General features: G+C 37.6%; 1 protein-coding gene across 10 annotated transcripts in view; it reads left to right on the top strand.

Annotated features, from left to right (window-relative positions):
• The first annotated feature begins 1514 nt into the window (after positions 1-1514).
• The window catches only part of dnmt3ab (DNA (cytosine-5-)-methyltransferase 3 alpha b), a 514213-nt gene continuing 498669 nt past the window's right edge, over positions 1515-17058 (top strand). For all 10 annotated transcript variants that reach the window (XM_072251369.1, XM_072251365.1, XM_072251366.1 and 7 more), the window contains exons 1-2: positions 1515-1599; positions 4068-4206. In XM_072251369.1, the coding sequence (XP_072107470.1) occupies positions 4147-4206 (60 nt within the window). In that variant the 5' untranslated portion in view covers positions 1515-1599; positions 4068-4146. The remainder of the gene's footprint in view (positions 1600-4067; positions 4207-17058) is intronic.

Raw genomic sequence — 17058 nt, 5'->3', positions numbered from 1 at the left:
AGTTTCCATGTTCGACAACTTCGAACTTGGAAATACTTTCTTCATGTTGCAATCAAAGGAGTGAGTCTCCTTTGTTATGGTGCCAGATATTTTACCCGTAAGTAAGACCAACGGTTAAAATGTGAAACAGAAAATTATCTGTAATCCGGAATTTTATCCTTTCAGAATGATAATCTTGCTCTTCACACTTGTGCAAGGGTAACCTTTGGATTTAGTGACGACATTCAGAGCAGGTCTATTGCCCCTCTCGTTTTCTTTCAAGATGAAAAACAAATTACGTATCTCATGGATAACTGATATAAAGACTTCTTAATTTCCTTTTGCGGGCACCAGGAACTTGACGGAACTTTTTAAGAATGATCAGTTCATTTGAGACTTTTTTAAATACATAATCCTGGGAGAAATGATTCCAACCCAAACCCCATATGCCCTTGTTTAGCAGATTAACTGGTTAACTCAGATTTAAGTTTAAATGCAAAACGTGGTGGTTATTACAAAAAGACCCGAAAGCCAATTGACTATGAATATTTTACCATCAAATACTAGCCAATACAAAGATCAATAAATACTATCAAATTACCATTATATAATATAATGTAACTAATCTATATTCTGATTTTAAACTAATTAGCCATATCTTGACAGCAGTACTTAATATTTTAGTTTGAAATCATGTGGTAAATGTAATAGCTTATTTTATCAACATATAGCATTGATTTAATTAAACAGGAAATACACGTTATTATGAAATATATTTGGGATTTACATTCCAATTCCCACATATATGTAACAATTAGATTGGTTAGTGTGCCAAAGAAGAACCTTAGTAATAATACGCCGAATGGTATCGTAAAACATGACCCTCTGATTTTTTTTATCCAGTTCGTTTTGAAATACGGCCTTCCTGAAGGCAGCAGCAGCAAAATTCTGTTTAAGGTTAAGTTAAGAAAACAAAACCAGTTTGGAGATTTGGCACTTGGTTGGAGAGAATAAATTACTTTTTAATGACAAAAGAAGTTTAAACAGTGTTTTATAAATTCCGAATCAATCTTCTGACTCCAGCTAGAGCTCCACTGTGCGATCTTAGTGTCAGACTTGAACATACTAACTGTATCGATAAGCAAAATTTTATTTGTTGACCTTCACGAATCTATGATAGAGGTTTTATTGCATTGAAATTTAGTTCCTGACTTCAACTTACTTTGCCCGTGGAGACAGAATGGAAATTAGAATTTTAAAAGTTTTAATTGGTCCGTGGTATGATCAAATAAATCGAGAAGGAGGTGGGATATTCAGAAGATACCATTAATTTAAAATAATATGGGGGTAAGCCGGACACATGGTAGTTAATGAGTTTTTATTAATTTTAGCAGGTGATATTGCCAAGGTTGGGGTATTTGTTTACTGATCTCGAGGTCAAGGGATGGAAAAGTGAGAGAGCTGCGTTGAGTAGGTCGGGCTTTAGGACTGCGCGGAAGCCGGGCTCTACCCGGTAGGACTCTGCAGTAAGTGCAGGGGACCTCAAGGAGGCCGCGCCGGCTGGGGAGGACGCTGGAAGAAGCAGCCGAGGGAAAAGGTCCAGGCCTGGATTGGCAACGGGTAATTTACACTCCGATCACTATTAAACTCATCAGCTAATCAATATATTTTCCGATCTTCAACTTTTCGAGGCGATTGCAAACCAAGAAGCAGTAAAAGATGGTGATGTTTTTCCTTTTAATGGGGGTTGGGTGGGGGTAGAGGTTCCATCAGAGGCTCTCTGCAGATGTGCCCTCCCGTATATTTTAACGATTGTTCACTTTCACCGTGAACTTGGGAGGTTTGGATCGGGAGGAACTGCGTTCCCCGATGAAACGGAGGAGGTGTCCGAGATCTAAAATACTCGTTCAGTGTAATCTGGTCGAGTCCGTGCGTGTGATTTTGTTTTTAAAGGCTTGCATCGAACAAAAATGTAGCTAAGCCTTGGTACGTGTTAGTATTCTCTGCAGCTAAAGCCAGTTTATCATCTGAAGCTTGGCTATCTTCCAAAACTCCACTACTATGGTCAGTCTCTGGCACATCCACTGCTCGCTTTCTAACAGCACTGGCTGATCAAAATGGCATCAGATTCTCCAGCAGCGCAGCCCATTGCAGAATTGTGTTTTATTTCCCAGCAATAATAACGATCTCCGAGGATTATTGTTGCGCGAGTGGAATCACGATGGACGTACCTTGCCCCACCTGCACGCAAACCTGGGTGGTGGTGCTGGGTGTGTGTCGGGGCGGGGGGTGTGGGAAGGGATAATGGTTGCTGATAAAAAATTATATACGTTATATACTTATATGCATATTCACATACAGATATCTGTCCCCGCTAAACATGTCAGTGTGTGTTTTATATTTTGTTTCCATAATGTCACTTTGATCTGTAACAAAGTGCAGCAGTTGCTACGTATATTACATAATCAAGCCCGAAGATCTTCGGTGTATCCCGTTTTTGTGGGCGTTACGATTCTGGGATTTTTCCTTATATTTAGTTTAAAAGTTAGTACATTTTTGTGAAAGTGGATGTTTTTCTTGCAATTGTGTGTCGTTTATATATAATATATATATATATATATACGTTGCCCCGTTAATACGGAGATTGATCTGTTTGATGCAGTTAACTGCAAATGACCTGCATAAAAGGGTCATCTGAATAATTTTGGGAATGTCATGATTTAAATGAACCCTTATGCCGTTTTTCCCCCCACTGAAACCGTCTATGAAGGTTAACCTGAAGTTTAAAGTCAGCAGACGCCATGTTAGCGAGCTATTCCCAATGATTCTAGATAAAGGACGGGGAAAAAAGCAATGGAAGGCTCCAGAAAATCTTTCTCACTGCCAAGTACAACATCACACATGGCAAATGCATCAAGGATTTTCCATAGCAACAGGTGCTCAGTCCATTATTTTGACGGGGCGTTATTTTTCCCTCATCCTCCAACGTTTCTATTATTGTAACACTGATACACAGTAATCAGTTATAGTACAGTCAGACTCGCTGAGGTCACCGTTTCTGAGTCAAAACACAGACCAAAGCTCTAATTATTAATCAGATCACAACCCGATGTTTCGAGGAAACAGCTTGTATTCTTATTTTTGTTCTCTGTGTTAACTATGGGGCTCTATTTATTTACACGTTGAGAAATGTTGGTTTCCATTTCAATTACAATCATATTATTTTACTTTGCCAACCCACAGCTGTGGCCAGACAGTTTTTATTCGGTCTGTTCTTTTGAATCGCAAGGATCAACTAAAAAAGCCGAATCGTTTTTGGAAAACACTGAATCCAGTAATGTAATACGTAACATGTAATACGACAGGAGCACCGGATATTTCAAGGGGATCCAGGAGTATCATTCGACTTTGTTATATATTTCAATTGTCCCCACATACTACGACTAGTTTCCGATCGAGTGAGAGAGATACATAAAAATGTTGGACGGGAGATTCTTGCCAGTGAGGTGCAGAAAGCAGGGAATCTGTGCTGATTTGAAGTGTTGCTGACAAGCTTGACAAAGATGAGGGGAAAATGGAAAATGCTGACCAAGCAGAACGTGAGAATGAAACGCCGCTAATAAAATAAAAAAAGGAGATGTATTGTATTTGAAAAGGGTCCCTCTCCTCTGGTCAAAGCGAGTAAAGCAACAAAATGCGCATTTTGGCACCATGTCAAAACCGCCATGTTATAACAGAGAGAGAAAGAGAGGAGAGGGGGGAAACTCATTCAATGTGATAGTGATCTGTTACGGACTTTTTTTTCCAAGGGGAGACAGATACGACAATAATGTCCGGCCGGTTGTCCAACTGTAGACGGCCTGACGTTTACTGACGATCTGTACGATGCTTATTAGAAAAAAATGGTTGGGAACAACTGTCCATCTCCTAACTGAGCGCCACTGCCTGGAACGGCTATCATTTTCGCTAAGGTGGCAAGAGCCACGGCTGCTAAAATAACTGAAGACATTAAGAAATCACTCGAGCCCTGATTTGACGGTTCCAAAATCATCATTTGCTTTCTTTCTGTTTTGAATTTTTTTTTGCAGACAAGGGAAGGCTGAAGGACAGAAGGCACTCCTCCGCTTTATTACATCTAAAATATAGCAATCTATAAAATCAGATCCCATGATGCCGTCCAATACCAACACAAACCCTGCCCCGGAAGAAGGAGTTGAGACACAGATGGTAAGAAATTACCCCTTAAATTTTTAGCACTTTGCACTTTATTCTTTGCATTTCTTTGTTGTTCCCGTAACCGGGTTGGTGTAGGTCGGCAGGACCGGGTCCGATCTTCGCCAACTCTCGGCCACGTTCGGGCGAAATCCCCTCGTTTCTTCCCCTGCCTGTCTGAACTCCTTCCCTGCCTCGGGGTTGGGATCTTACTGAGTGCACCTTGGACATATTTTTTCCCGGGGGGGGGGCGGTTAGTTAGTAGTGGTGTCGACCTATCAGGCGTTGCATTCTGGGATTGTCGCATAGCGCAGGCGAAAAAATAGTAAGCACCAACTTTGAACTCTTTGCACTCATGGGGTGGGGGGGCGGTGTTGGTCGGAAGGGCCCCGTAGCTCTATCTCTCCAGGGCCGTCTAGGCAGCCCCTCCCCCTCGGGCGGCCCTCCGCACGGCGTGAAGGCGGGCGCGCAGATCACCGGGAGCATCACTTCCACATCAGTGCGCCCTGCCTTCAGTTGGCATCAAGGTCAACCCGCAAGATCAAGAGATCTCGGCCGGGCGGTTAGTGCATCCAGTTTACGGACCAGCCACCCTCCCCCTTCTTTCTGCAGGGAGGTGGGAGCCTGGTGACAGCGCCAAAGACACTTGGCCGTTAAGCTGATGGGCATCTCCACTGCATTATATCAGCTGGTTTGTTGTGGTGCTGATGTAATGTGCCAGCTCGTACTAAACAGAGAACGAACTTTCTTTCCACTTCATCGGATGACTGGCCTTGAAACCATTGATTACTTGAATGTAGTTTGTTAAATCACTCTCAAGACATCTAGCTTTGGAAATATTAAACTGTGAGGATAGCGCAGTGGGCTTGATGTGGAATGCTTAGCAATCGCCCTTGCTCTTGAGTTCAGAATGTAAGCAATATGGGGCGAAAATTGCCACTGTTGTTACTGTATATAAATCTAGTTCCCAAAGTCATAGCGTAACTTCAAAACAAGAATAAAATCATCAGACTGTCCCAGATTAGTTGAGGACTTTAATTCATCTCTAAATTGATATGTCTTGCGTTACTTCTGTTCCCATAAAGTTAGGTTTACCCGTGCCAGAATTATTCTGCAATTAGTCAACAGAAAAATTTGGCTTATGTAACAGTGAGTAAACACCAAGCATTTCAAACTTCTTAAAGTGAGTTTCACTTTCGGGTGGTGTTCATTGCAGCAAATAAGAACGTTGAGTTCAACAAACAGCACCTGACTGTGGTTTGAATAGCTGGTTTGAAGGCCTTTGTTATGATTAAATTCTTGATGCCCTTTAAAACAAAGCCCCCAAATGAGAATCATTGTTTAAAAATTAAAATTTTCAGTCAGTTCCCATCTCTCTTAAATGTGTCTGTACCATAAATAATCACTTTAGGTGGTGATATTCCAAATGTAGCCACTGGAAGGTAAGTAAGATTGACATAGATCATCATACTGCCTGATTTTTCCCTCCCGTGTCCAGAGGTGTCTTATTTCAGCTCTATATCTCCTTTATCCTGCACTTAATTGGAAGCTCACTGTGAGTTCACTGTGATCCCAGAGTAAGTCTTCCCTCTCTGTCACACATCTTGGTCCAAAAGCTGCATGTTTCTTGGGCAAGCTTTAATGGTATGTATATATTTTTAAATAATCTCTTTATAAAGTTTTTTAAATACAACAAGTTCAATCATATCCCTTCCCTGTTGGTTATGATTACATCATTTACAGCTATGAAAAAGAAATGGATACCTTTTGAAGTTGCTAGCATATCTGTTTTGTGCTTAATTATGACAAATAGTATATGAAATTCCTTGCCGTGACTTAATTTATAGAGTATCTATTCAGTTTTACTCCGTAAAGGTATAACATGTTTAACTCCAGTTTTCTTTGACAAGTTTTAAAGGAAATTATGAGTATAAACTCCTAGGATATTGTGCAAATTTTATCACCTCTGTAGAATCCGTAAGTTTAATACTGAATAGTGGATGAATCCCCATCCATAGTGAGGTGTTGCTCCACTCGCTACATTAACAAGCTATCTCTTTTCTTTGTCTGGTTGTCTCAATTTCTTTGATTTTTTTTTGCAATTTGCTGACTGACCTATGTCTGTTCATCCATGTTTCTCTTTCTGCCTCCTTTGCAGGTTGCCCTTGTTTCTCTCTCTCTTTCTCGCTCTTTCTCTCTGACTCTTTGAACTTGCTCTGCTGCATTTTGTAGGACTATAATTCTTTTTGTAAATATATGCCTTCAATCATGTCCCTTCGTTGTTGTCATCCTGCTTACCATAAAGGAATCATCTATCTTGCACACAATGCTTATCAACACAAATGCATGTGCATTAGCTCAATTGCTGCTGCTATTGTGACATTACAATCACAGCTGTTGCTGTTCCCATCTTTATCACAGTCCCATATTACATAGAATTAAAATGTTCCTCTTTATATCAAAAGTGTTAGAAATGACTGATAACTGTCAAAATAAGCTGTTTTATTTTGTGCCACCTTCACTGAATCAACCCTTCTGGGAAATAATTTAATATGCAAGTTATTCAACACAGATGCAGCCATTGTGATACAAAGGCAGATGATCAGGGCAGTGACATCTCATTCCTTATAGTGCCCTTCCATAACAAAACAGAGGTTGTATACCATTAGGAATACTTTTGAAGTTTTCTGTTAAATTTTGGAAATAATTTTAAAAGTAATTGAAATTATACTGGACGTAACCTATCAGTGCAGTGAAATGGACACTGCAAATTGAATTTAGAATTTTGTAGAATTTTAAGAATTCTTGTTACATGTTAGTATTTAATTTTTGCTGACATAGTCCATTTTTCATTGTGCATACAGTATATGCAATAAGGGTGTTTGGATTGTCCAGTACTGTGATTAATTTTGCTGATAGTAACATGGGGTTTTCATTAAAGTCACACAGATCCCATGTTTGTTTGGATTTGTTTTGTATTTGGAGCTGCACTTAAGTTCATAACAAGCAGCAAGTGTAGAGTCATAGATCTGCTGCACTGATTTTGCATAAATTTGGTGTTATTTTGAAATTAATAGCACCGGTGTATTAATTTGTGCTCGCTTGTAACAAGGATCTTTAGTGAAACTTGCAAGTGTGCTTGGTGCTTCATGTTGTGTAAATCCTAGCAAGTGAATTGTTTGCTGCTAAGTTCCTCCAGCATTTTGTTTGTGTTGAGCTGAGTTGTTTAATTTTCTGTAAGAATAATGTTTCATTGATACTGATGGATTTATGATGTCGCTGAAATAAAATAGCATTGTTTGGAATAGTGAGTTGAATATAGATAGAAATTGTGCCAGGACATAATTTTCAAAACTTTGTTTCTCTTAGCTTAGTCTTTTTGAAGTTTCGTAAAAACAATTTAGAGGTAGGCCTTCATGTAAAGTTATCGTTTCACATCTTTTAAATAAAAGATCTAATTTTTTACCACAATTTAAGTTCACTTAAGTACTAAGTTGTGATTTTGTTTCCTTGCATTGAAGCAACACTTGTGCAAAGAGATACATAAAAGAAACAATGAAAGTTGTAACTAATGACTATGAAACAATGTGGATTTTGATGAATGTAATCTGAAAATTGAAGCACTTTGTAGTTCTAGAAAGATAGAATGAAACAATTGTACCATGCAAATGACAACCACATTACGGTATAGGACATTTTACTTTTTCAGGCAACATGATTAGTTATTCAACTATAAAATGGCCTTTGGCAGGGTAATCACTTTAAAGAGGTATATACGTACATATTTCATGCAGTAGAGTTTTTCAGTGGCGCCAATTAGTAGTTTGTCTCACCCAGCCAGTTGCCCACATCTCCCTGTCACCCAGCATGCTAGTATTAAATGCATCTGGCTGAAAACTAAGTTTAATGTTAAGCTTGATGTCTTGCCCTTGGACCACTTTGACGTGTATTACTTTAATTTTATTTTTACGAAAGAACCAGCAAGAAAAGGAGTTCATTGATCAGTTCAATTGGTGTTTCTTGAAAACTTTGTAACTACCGCCTAAAACAAAGCTATACTCAAATGTTGGAACCTTGATGGTTATAAATGTCTTGTCAGTCATTAATTCTAGATCACTAACTTAAAGTACAAGGTTGAATTGAAGAATATAAATGAAATAATTACTTAGCCAATGGCATTCATGACTGTTTAAAATAGTGGGGAAGCGCTGGGGAGTTTTCTAGCATTTATCTCTCATGCACTATGACAAAAACATCGGATCTAATCATTTTCATCTGATCATTATAATTCTTGCTGTTTGTGGAATTTTGCTTTATTTGGCTTTGCTTTCATTTGTATTCTATTATTACGTTATTGGCTGCAAAAGACTTCTCGAATGAAAGTTTATTTTATTTATTCATTCAAATTGGGGAAGTTTCTTTGTGCATTTTGTGAAAAAGGAAACATCTTTTTGTTATCCCAATTGGAATAAATCAAAATTGTCTTCAAAAGGTTGCTGTCAGATGCAGTGGTCATGGACATGTAATAAAGTTGCTTGCACTATCACACAGGTTTTCACTGGTTGAGAGGATATTGTCCTATCATATTCATTGTTATGTTTGATTTTGTCTGGATTCACCTCATGGTCAATTGGAAAGTTATTTTAATCTCACTTGCACTTCTTTACGTATGTATGTTGTAACATTTCAAATAATTTCAATCAAACCAGTTATTTTGACTTTATTATCTTCATATATCTTGAAAACTTTTCAGGGTTGGTGTGGAGCCTATAAAGACAGTGAATTCATGCGTGAACTAAGTTTTGGAAAATTTTAAGTTATTTACTACAGTCAGCAACAATGACTGGGTACGTGTATTTCTGTTTGTAGAACTTGCAAATTTTCAATTCAGCCTTTAGGTCCAGTGCATGCACTGTAACTCTTTCACTTGTGTTGTGCCTTACTGATTACTCCAATGGGTAAATGAGCCTAGCTTTGCCAATTTGGTATATTAACACACATGTAAATTTATCTCATCAGACAGAACCTAGCTACAACATAAGAGTCACTACAGATTCTGTTTGGAATCACATGCATTTTATTTAGCATATTTAATTAATTTCAAATGACCAATGTAAATGCTGTCCCATTACAGTTACCATGATGTTTTTACCTCCCTTCTGTTAGTGCTTATTATTTAAAGTTTCAATGTAAGTCCATAGGTCTATTCTAAACAAGCACGTTTACAATTTAATCAGCATAAGAAATATTTACCATTACTGAAACTTTAGTGCCACAATTGTTTAGTAACATTATCCAAACTCATTAGGGTTTTCTAAGTTTCTTGCAAACTTACAGCTATTATAATGAAGAACTCTATAAATTTACTTATTTTTTTTAAAAAAGTCTACATTGAAATTCTGTACCTTTAAGATATGAGTGAGTAATAACAAAATTATCCAAGGCCAGGCATCGTGTAGTATTGCTTTTAAATTAGTAAAAAAAGAAAATCAACAAAATCAAAAGAAATCCCAGACTTGTTGTAAAGTGTAAACTCATTCTACAGGTTGCAAATATGGACCAAAAATTATTAAATTTGACTTATTATAAATCAGTGTGAAAAAATTGAACATTTTTGTTTTATTCTTACAAAAATGTGTATCCATATCTCAAATAAGGCATTTGATCTACTATTTGTTGTATTTTAGCATCATTCAATTTTGTGAGGTTATTTACATCATGTGTCCCTGACTGGCTCAAAATCATGCTTAGGAATAAATTCATAATTAACAAATGGATTTATCAACTGCAACTAAAATGGATGTACAAGCTTCTAACAAAATAATAAGGAATCTATAAATATAACCAAAGCCTCAGTAATACAGTTGGCAAACCAATGACTTAATATTTTTTCAAGGACTTTTTTTTTTGCCTTCAGTGTTTGGTTCTCTGTCAAGCCTAGGATATAATATTGAAAGAAAGAATGAATGAATTTACAAGGAAATGATCAATAGAATTTTGTGTTTTGAATATCTGCGGCATTTCTAGTGGAGGCCTGTGCTTGCCGCAGAAGCCTGAAACTTTAATTCATTAAGATTCAGGGGCCCATAATTCAAGGTCAAGTTCAAGTTTGTTGTCATCTGACTGTACATAGACAGTAAACAACCAAATGAAACAATCAGACCATAGTGCACCCACACAACATATATCACACCCAACACAAAAACCAAAATATAATACAAAATGCATGTAGTAAAGTGCAGGACAGATAAATACAAACCCCATTTCCAGAAAAGTTGGGATATTTTCCAAAATGCAATAAAAACAAAAATCTGTGATATGTTAATTCACATGAACCTTTATTTAACTGATAGCAGTACAAAGAAAAGATTTTCAATAGTTTTACTGACCAACTTAATTGTATTTTGTAAACATACACAAATTTAGAATTTGATGGCTGCAACACACTCAACAAAAGTTGGGACAGAGTTAAAATAAGATTGAAAAGTGCACAGAAAAGTCATGCTACTGTGACAATTATAGCCACCTGGGCTCGGGAGTACTTCGGAAAACCATTGTCACTCAACACAGTCCGTCGCTGCATCCAGAAGTGCAACTTGAAACTGTACTATGCAAAGAGGAAGCCATACATCAAATCTATGCAGAAACGCCGGCAAGTTCTCTGGGCCCGAGCTCATCCCAGATGGACCAAAAGACTGTGGAGCCGTGTGCTGTGGTCAGATGAGTCCACAGTTCAGCTAGTTTTTGGAAAAAACGGGCGTTGAGTTCTCCGTGCCAAAGATGAAAACGACCATCCAGATTGTTATCAGCGAAAGGTGCAAAAGCCAGCATCTGTGATGGTATGGGGGTGCATCAGTGCCCACGGCATGGCTGAGTTGCATATATGTGAAGGTACCATTGACTCTGAGGCGTATATTAGGATTTTAGAGAGACATATATTGCCATTAAGGCGACGTCTCTTCCCGGGACGTCCATGCTTATTTCAGCAGGACAATGCCAGACCACATTCTGCATGGGCTACAACAGCATGGCTTTGTAGACACAGAGTGCAAAACACAGACTGTTGAGCAGCCGAAGTCTTATATCAAGCAAGAATGGACAAAATTTCCAATTGCAAAACTACTACAATTAGTATCCTCAGTTCCAAAACGATTAAAAAGTGTTATTAAAAGGAAAGGTGATGTAACGCAATGGTAAACATGCCTCTGTCCCAACTTTTGTTGAGTGTGTTGCAGCCATCAAATTCTAAATTTGTGTATGTTTACAAAATACAATTAAGTTGATCAGTAAAACTACTGAAAATCTTTTCTTTGTACTTTTGTCAGTTAAATAAAGGTTCACGTGAATTAACATAGCACAGATTTTTGTTTTTATTGCATTTTGGAAAATACCCCCACTTTTTTGGAAATGGGGTTTGTAGTACAGTAAGCTGCTCACTGTCCTGGGGACAAGACCTCAGTGGTGGTCTCTAGCTACTGTGCACTCTAGCTTCTAACCTGAATAGGTACAGTAGTATCATGGTTTATAGCTCCTAATATGTTTTGTGCCGGCAGCTGAGAGTACTTCTTTATTTGATTGATGGGTATATGTACTATTCACTGAGCATGTTAGATCTTGCTGTTGATAAACTCTATCCAGTTTTCAAATTCTACTAATCAAAAATGGTGCTGTTTGAAATGGAGAAGGACAAGTAGTGAAGATTCAAATGGATTCATTCTTCTTAAAAGTTTAAAGCCGTATATCTATATTTTTATTCTGAGGTAACTTTGAAAACAATATACAGTATGCTGTAATTTAGCCAATCACCTTAAACATTGAATGATAATAACAGGAGAGAGTTGAACATGTGAGCAAACAATGAATGAGTGGGATAGACTCAGGAAAACAAGATTGTTTGTCTTTATATGTCCTATTTATTTTAAAATACCCATCAATATTATATCAAGCAACATACACAAAATGCTGGAGGAACTCAGCAGGCCGGGCAGTATCTATGGAAAAGAGTACAGTCGACGTTTTGGGCGAGACCCTTCAGCAGGACCACAAACAAGAGAAAATCTGCAGATGCTGGAGGGTCTCGGCCTGAAACATCGACAGTACTCTTTTCCATAGACGTTGCCTGACCTGCTGAGTTCCTTGAGAACTTTGTGTGTTGCTTGGATTTCCAGCATCTGTAGATGTTCTCTTGTTTGTGATTAGATCAATATTGTATTCATATTTATTCCATTATATGGATATAGATTTATGAATGCTCAGTTTTCAGTCCATTGGTGTACACCGTTTGCTAGGATTTATACTTCCTGTGCATGCAAATTTACTGCAGTTCCCAACAAATGATTCTGCTGTTGACAATCTAATTCCAAGTTCAGAATGTGATTACCTTAATGTCTGATAGTCGAGGGAATTGTTATATCAAACACTAATTTCTTCTAATTGTGTTACATGAAATACATAGCCAAACTACTTCATGGGTTATCAAATAAAAATTGACACATGACCATATTGGGTCAAGTGCCCCATACTTTAGACAAAGAAGTAGGTATTAAGGTAAAAGCTGAAAGATCAATGACTACAAAGTCGTCCTGTGGTGAATTATAATCATGGGTTGAAACTATACCTCATATTCTTGTTACATGAATACCAGTGATGCCAGAATGAAGCAACGTTATCAATTTTTGGGCCAAATATCTTGTATTATAAAACTGTAGTTCTGGTTTTACATACTGTCTAAAGTCTGTACATTTTGCATAGTATGCTCTAGAAGCTCACAATTCAAAGTCCATTTGCCTATTAATAGTTTTGGGTGCTATATTTGGCTTGCAGCCGACAAATTCTTCTGTCTGTGCCAGTATTGTAGGTTTAAAAGTAATATGTAGTTTTATTTTGCTGGAACACTTCATTTTTATAGTGCAACCTGTTTTGCATGTGAATGAATTTTTAATAATTTGTTACCTGGATCAGTGTCCTTTGATAATGCAACCTCGTCAGAAACATACAGTAATTCGTGGGTTGTGAACCACTTGAGGATAATCTGCCATGGAAGGCATGATATAAGTTTTTTTTCCTTGCTATTTAAACATAGTAATTTTGATCATATCCTATTGATATAGATTCTATCAATCTTGTGTATGTTTCTGTACATACATTTGATGCTTTCCTCTGCTTCATTCATATCACTGGTATTTATACTTTTACAAATCTCTTATATCTATTTTGCAGGAGGAAATAGTTCCTCCTTCAGGAGATTTATAATCTCGGGGGGTATAGATAAGTAGTATTCATTAATATCCCCACTATTATATAGAGAAATACCATGGTGCATTTGAATGTGTGTTAGGTGGGGGTATGATTTGTGACCTACAAAATCTATAAGTGTATGTCTCGAGTCTGATGTTTCAAAGTTGTGTATATAATGAATAGCTGCTCATATTGTTTATCTTTCAGTATACATGCCAATGTATACAGATGGATAAACCTAATGGAAAATTAGAGTGGACATCATTTAAAATTGGGTTGAACTTATAACAGCCTTGGATTTGTGCATGTGGCTTGACTTAAAGACATCTTTCTTAAATTAACAAAAAGTTCCAAATGTTTGAAGTGAAGTTTAGTAATATAATATAAGCTTACATATATGGTGTAATGTAAAGTAACTAGATAATTCAATTTATTAGTCTAAAGTCAGAGTGTACTCTGATAGTTTAAAAGCTAAAAGAGGTGGTATTGGCTTGTTATACATCCTACTGGTCATTCCTTTGCATTTATGGAAATACAATTCAAGTAGGTGCTTAGTTAATGTTTGATGATGCCAGTGATGGATGATAGTCAGCTTTATTCTTGGCTATTTAAGTTAGTAGCTGTTCTTGCATGATAGAGTTCTTAAACAAATAAGGAAGATTATTCTTTGCTGTCTGCACCTCATTATTGCATCTTTACTATCATTTTAGGCAATATTTTGAGCTCATAATAGCAGATTTATATATTAATCAATCTTAACTCACAGAAATAAGCATATAGTCTACCCATCGTGCCCCCAAATGTCTTAATTTTCACTGCCCCACCAACATTTCCCAATCCCAGTTCAAAACTGGTTTTAGAAGAGGAACTGGGAACATAAAAAATAGTCAGTGGGAGCACTGAGAGTCCAAAGAGAGCAGAGTCGGCATCCCATCTGCCTTTCTGGTGGGGTGCAGTTTGCCACCTCCCATGATTGCCTCTGTAAGTAAGTGTATGCCTCAAAATTCGTCCTTGGCCGGTAGTACTAAATATACTTCCTAATAGCATCTACACATTGTATCCTTTCTGATTTCATTGCATTGGCACTGCTATGTCCTGTGTGAAGTGCTGCCGACTGAGTATTTGTTTTTTTGGCATCAGTCTTTGACTCTGATGAGCATGAGTCATCTCCGGTAACATGCTCTGGCATGCTTAAGTATTGTTATAGCTATACACTACCAACGTAGGATGTCACCTGAGGAGAACTACACTGATTCTGCTAGGTATTTGAACTTCCTCTTTCTCCTCTCATCCTTGTTCTGCTGAGCTGCAAAATGCTAACTACTAATTGATTCAGTTTTTAGATCATAAAGCTCCCTTATACCACTCTTTGCAGTAGTGATGGTTTGCTAAGTTCCTCTTGGTTAAGACTCCAACTCCATAAATTATTCACTTGTAAAGTTGAAAGTATAGCATTTTTATGATTGATTCATGAATAAAGCTTGACAATTGGGGGGTTACACACTAGTTTAACATTACAGTGCCATTAACTGGGGTTCAACTCAGTGGTTGTCTGAAGGGAGTACATACATTCTCCCTGTGACCGTGTGGGTTTCCTCCAGATGTGATCCAGTTTTGCCCCACATTTCATAAGGCAGGTGGATTAGTAGGTTGTTAGGTCACATGGGAGGAATTGGGTGGTGTCCACTCATTTGCCTGGAAAGGCCAGTTGCCATACCCTAAAAATAAAGCAAATTTGGTCTTTTATTTCTTTCATCTACAGCCATTTTGCTTTAAAAGGTTACACAAATTAAGAACGCTCAAAAATCCTTTCATATAAAAGATGTCCCTTTGCACTGCCAGCTATAGTTTTGACACTTTAATGTATATTTTAGCTGAAATTATTGAAGAGAAATGTATCCAGTCTGAAGAAGGGTCTTGGCCCAAAACGTCAAGTGTTTATTCCTCTCCATAGATGCTGCCTGGCCTACTGAGTTCCTCCAGCATTTTGTGTGTGTTGCTTTGGATTCCCAACATCTGCCGAATTTCTCGTGTTTATTATATATCCAGTCTTCTGTATTTGCAAACCCAAGGCAAAAATACAGAGGGAACTATATGGTTTACTCAGGAGACAACACAGTATGCATGCATTGCAATCACACAGAGCGCAAGGAATACCCTTGTTTCATCCCCTCTTAGCATGTATTTATAATTGGGCTTGGTGCAACCGTTAGTCTCCATATTTGGAATCCTTGATGTTGTGGACAGAAATTAACTCCAATATGGCTGAAGTTTTATTGTACCCAGTAATTTTGTGCCACAAAACAAATTGTAAACCTGTGTAATATATTCTTTGTTGTTCTATTATTTTGATGCTTGTGTATATTTACCCTGGTATTACCTGAACCAGTGTGCGACATTATTAATGGAAAATTCTGTAGAGGAATACTGATTAAAATCCCACCTATCCAATCTGAAACAATAATAGTACATAACAATAAAACAACTTTAAAGATTCTCTATTGTTGATCATTTGACAAATACTTTGTCTACTTTGTGTCAGCTTTATTGAACTTAAGAGATCTACATACCCATCATTCCTAAGTTTGAGTAAATTAAAACCATTTAAATTCATCAAGTCCAAGTAACAAGACACTGAGAACATAAAATGCCATTTTGTCCATGATGGATTGATGTATAGTCAATCTCTAATACAATGCGTACATAAGGGTAGGAGGTATAGATTTCAGATTCTGATCCATCATCTTTGCAGATGACTGTACAATTGTGGGCATTATATTGTTGTGTGAAAGCTGTTACCCAGCTGACTTTTGTGCCTGCCCTATCCACTGATGATAACTCATCCCTAACTGTGGATTTTTTACTCTCCTCCCATCCGGTAGGCACTACAGAAGCCTCCGCTCCCATACCAGCAGGCACAGGAAGAGCTTCTTCCCTGAGGCTGTGACCCTGCTGAACCTCACATCACAGTGCTAAGCAGTATTGCACCCATATTGTACTGTCTCAGTACTTTTATATTTGTGTGCTGTAGCACTTACTTTTTATTCACAGTTATTTTGTAATAACACTGTTCTTTGCATTTCTGGTTAGATGCTAACTGCATTTTATTGGCTTTGTATCTGTACTCGGCACAATGACAATAAAGTTGAACCTAATCTAATCTAATCTTAACGCTACTGAAGTTTCCTGATCGCTATTAACCAATGAGAGATTTTGGATCTTCAAGCTGGATAGGTGCTTCATCTTAGCCAAACTAAATCATCTCTGCCGCCGAATTATTTCAATTTCAAATTGTTCATTAGAGTCAGTAGAGGTCATTGATCCGAAATGGACTCTTCCACCACAAATGCTGCCTCATCTGTTGAGTATTTTTTGTTTTTACCTGTCTTTGTTTAAGAGTTACATTTTTGTTTTGAGAAGACTATATGGCAACTTACTGCAAAGACTGGAACTGAGCAATTTTGGTAGAAATCTGATGGGAGCATTTTCTGCTGCACTGTTACCTTATATATGGCCAGTTGTAGTTCGTTTTATGTGAGCTGAGAGAAGATGAGGTGATTACCAAGTTTTTGTTTAATTACAAAAGAAAATCATGGTTGGCCAAATTAAAATAACTTGCAGTGAATTTGG

This window comes from Mobula birostris, chromosome 2 (assembly GCF_030028105.1).
Source record: "Mobula birostris isolate sMobBir1 chromosome 2, sMobBir1.hap1, whole genome shotgun sequence".
NCBI lineage: Eukaryota > Metazoa > Chordata > Chondrichthyes > Myliobatiformes > Myliobatidae > Mobula > Mobula birostris.
The sequence above is the reverse complement of the archived record's forward strand: the minus strand, read 5'-3'. Positions and strand labels throughout refer to the sequence as shown.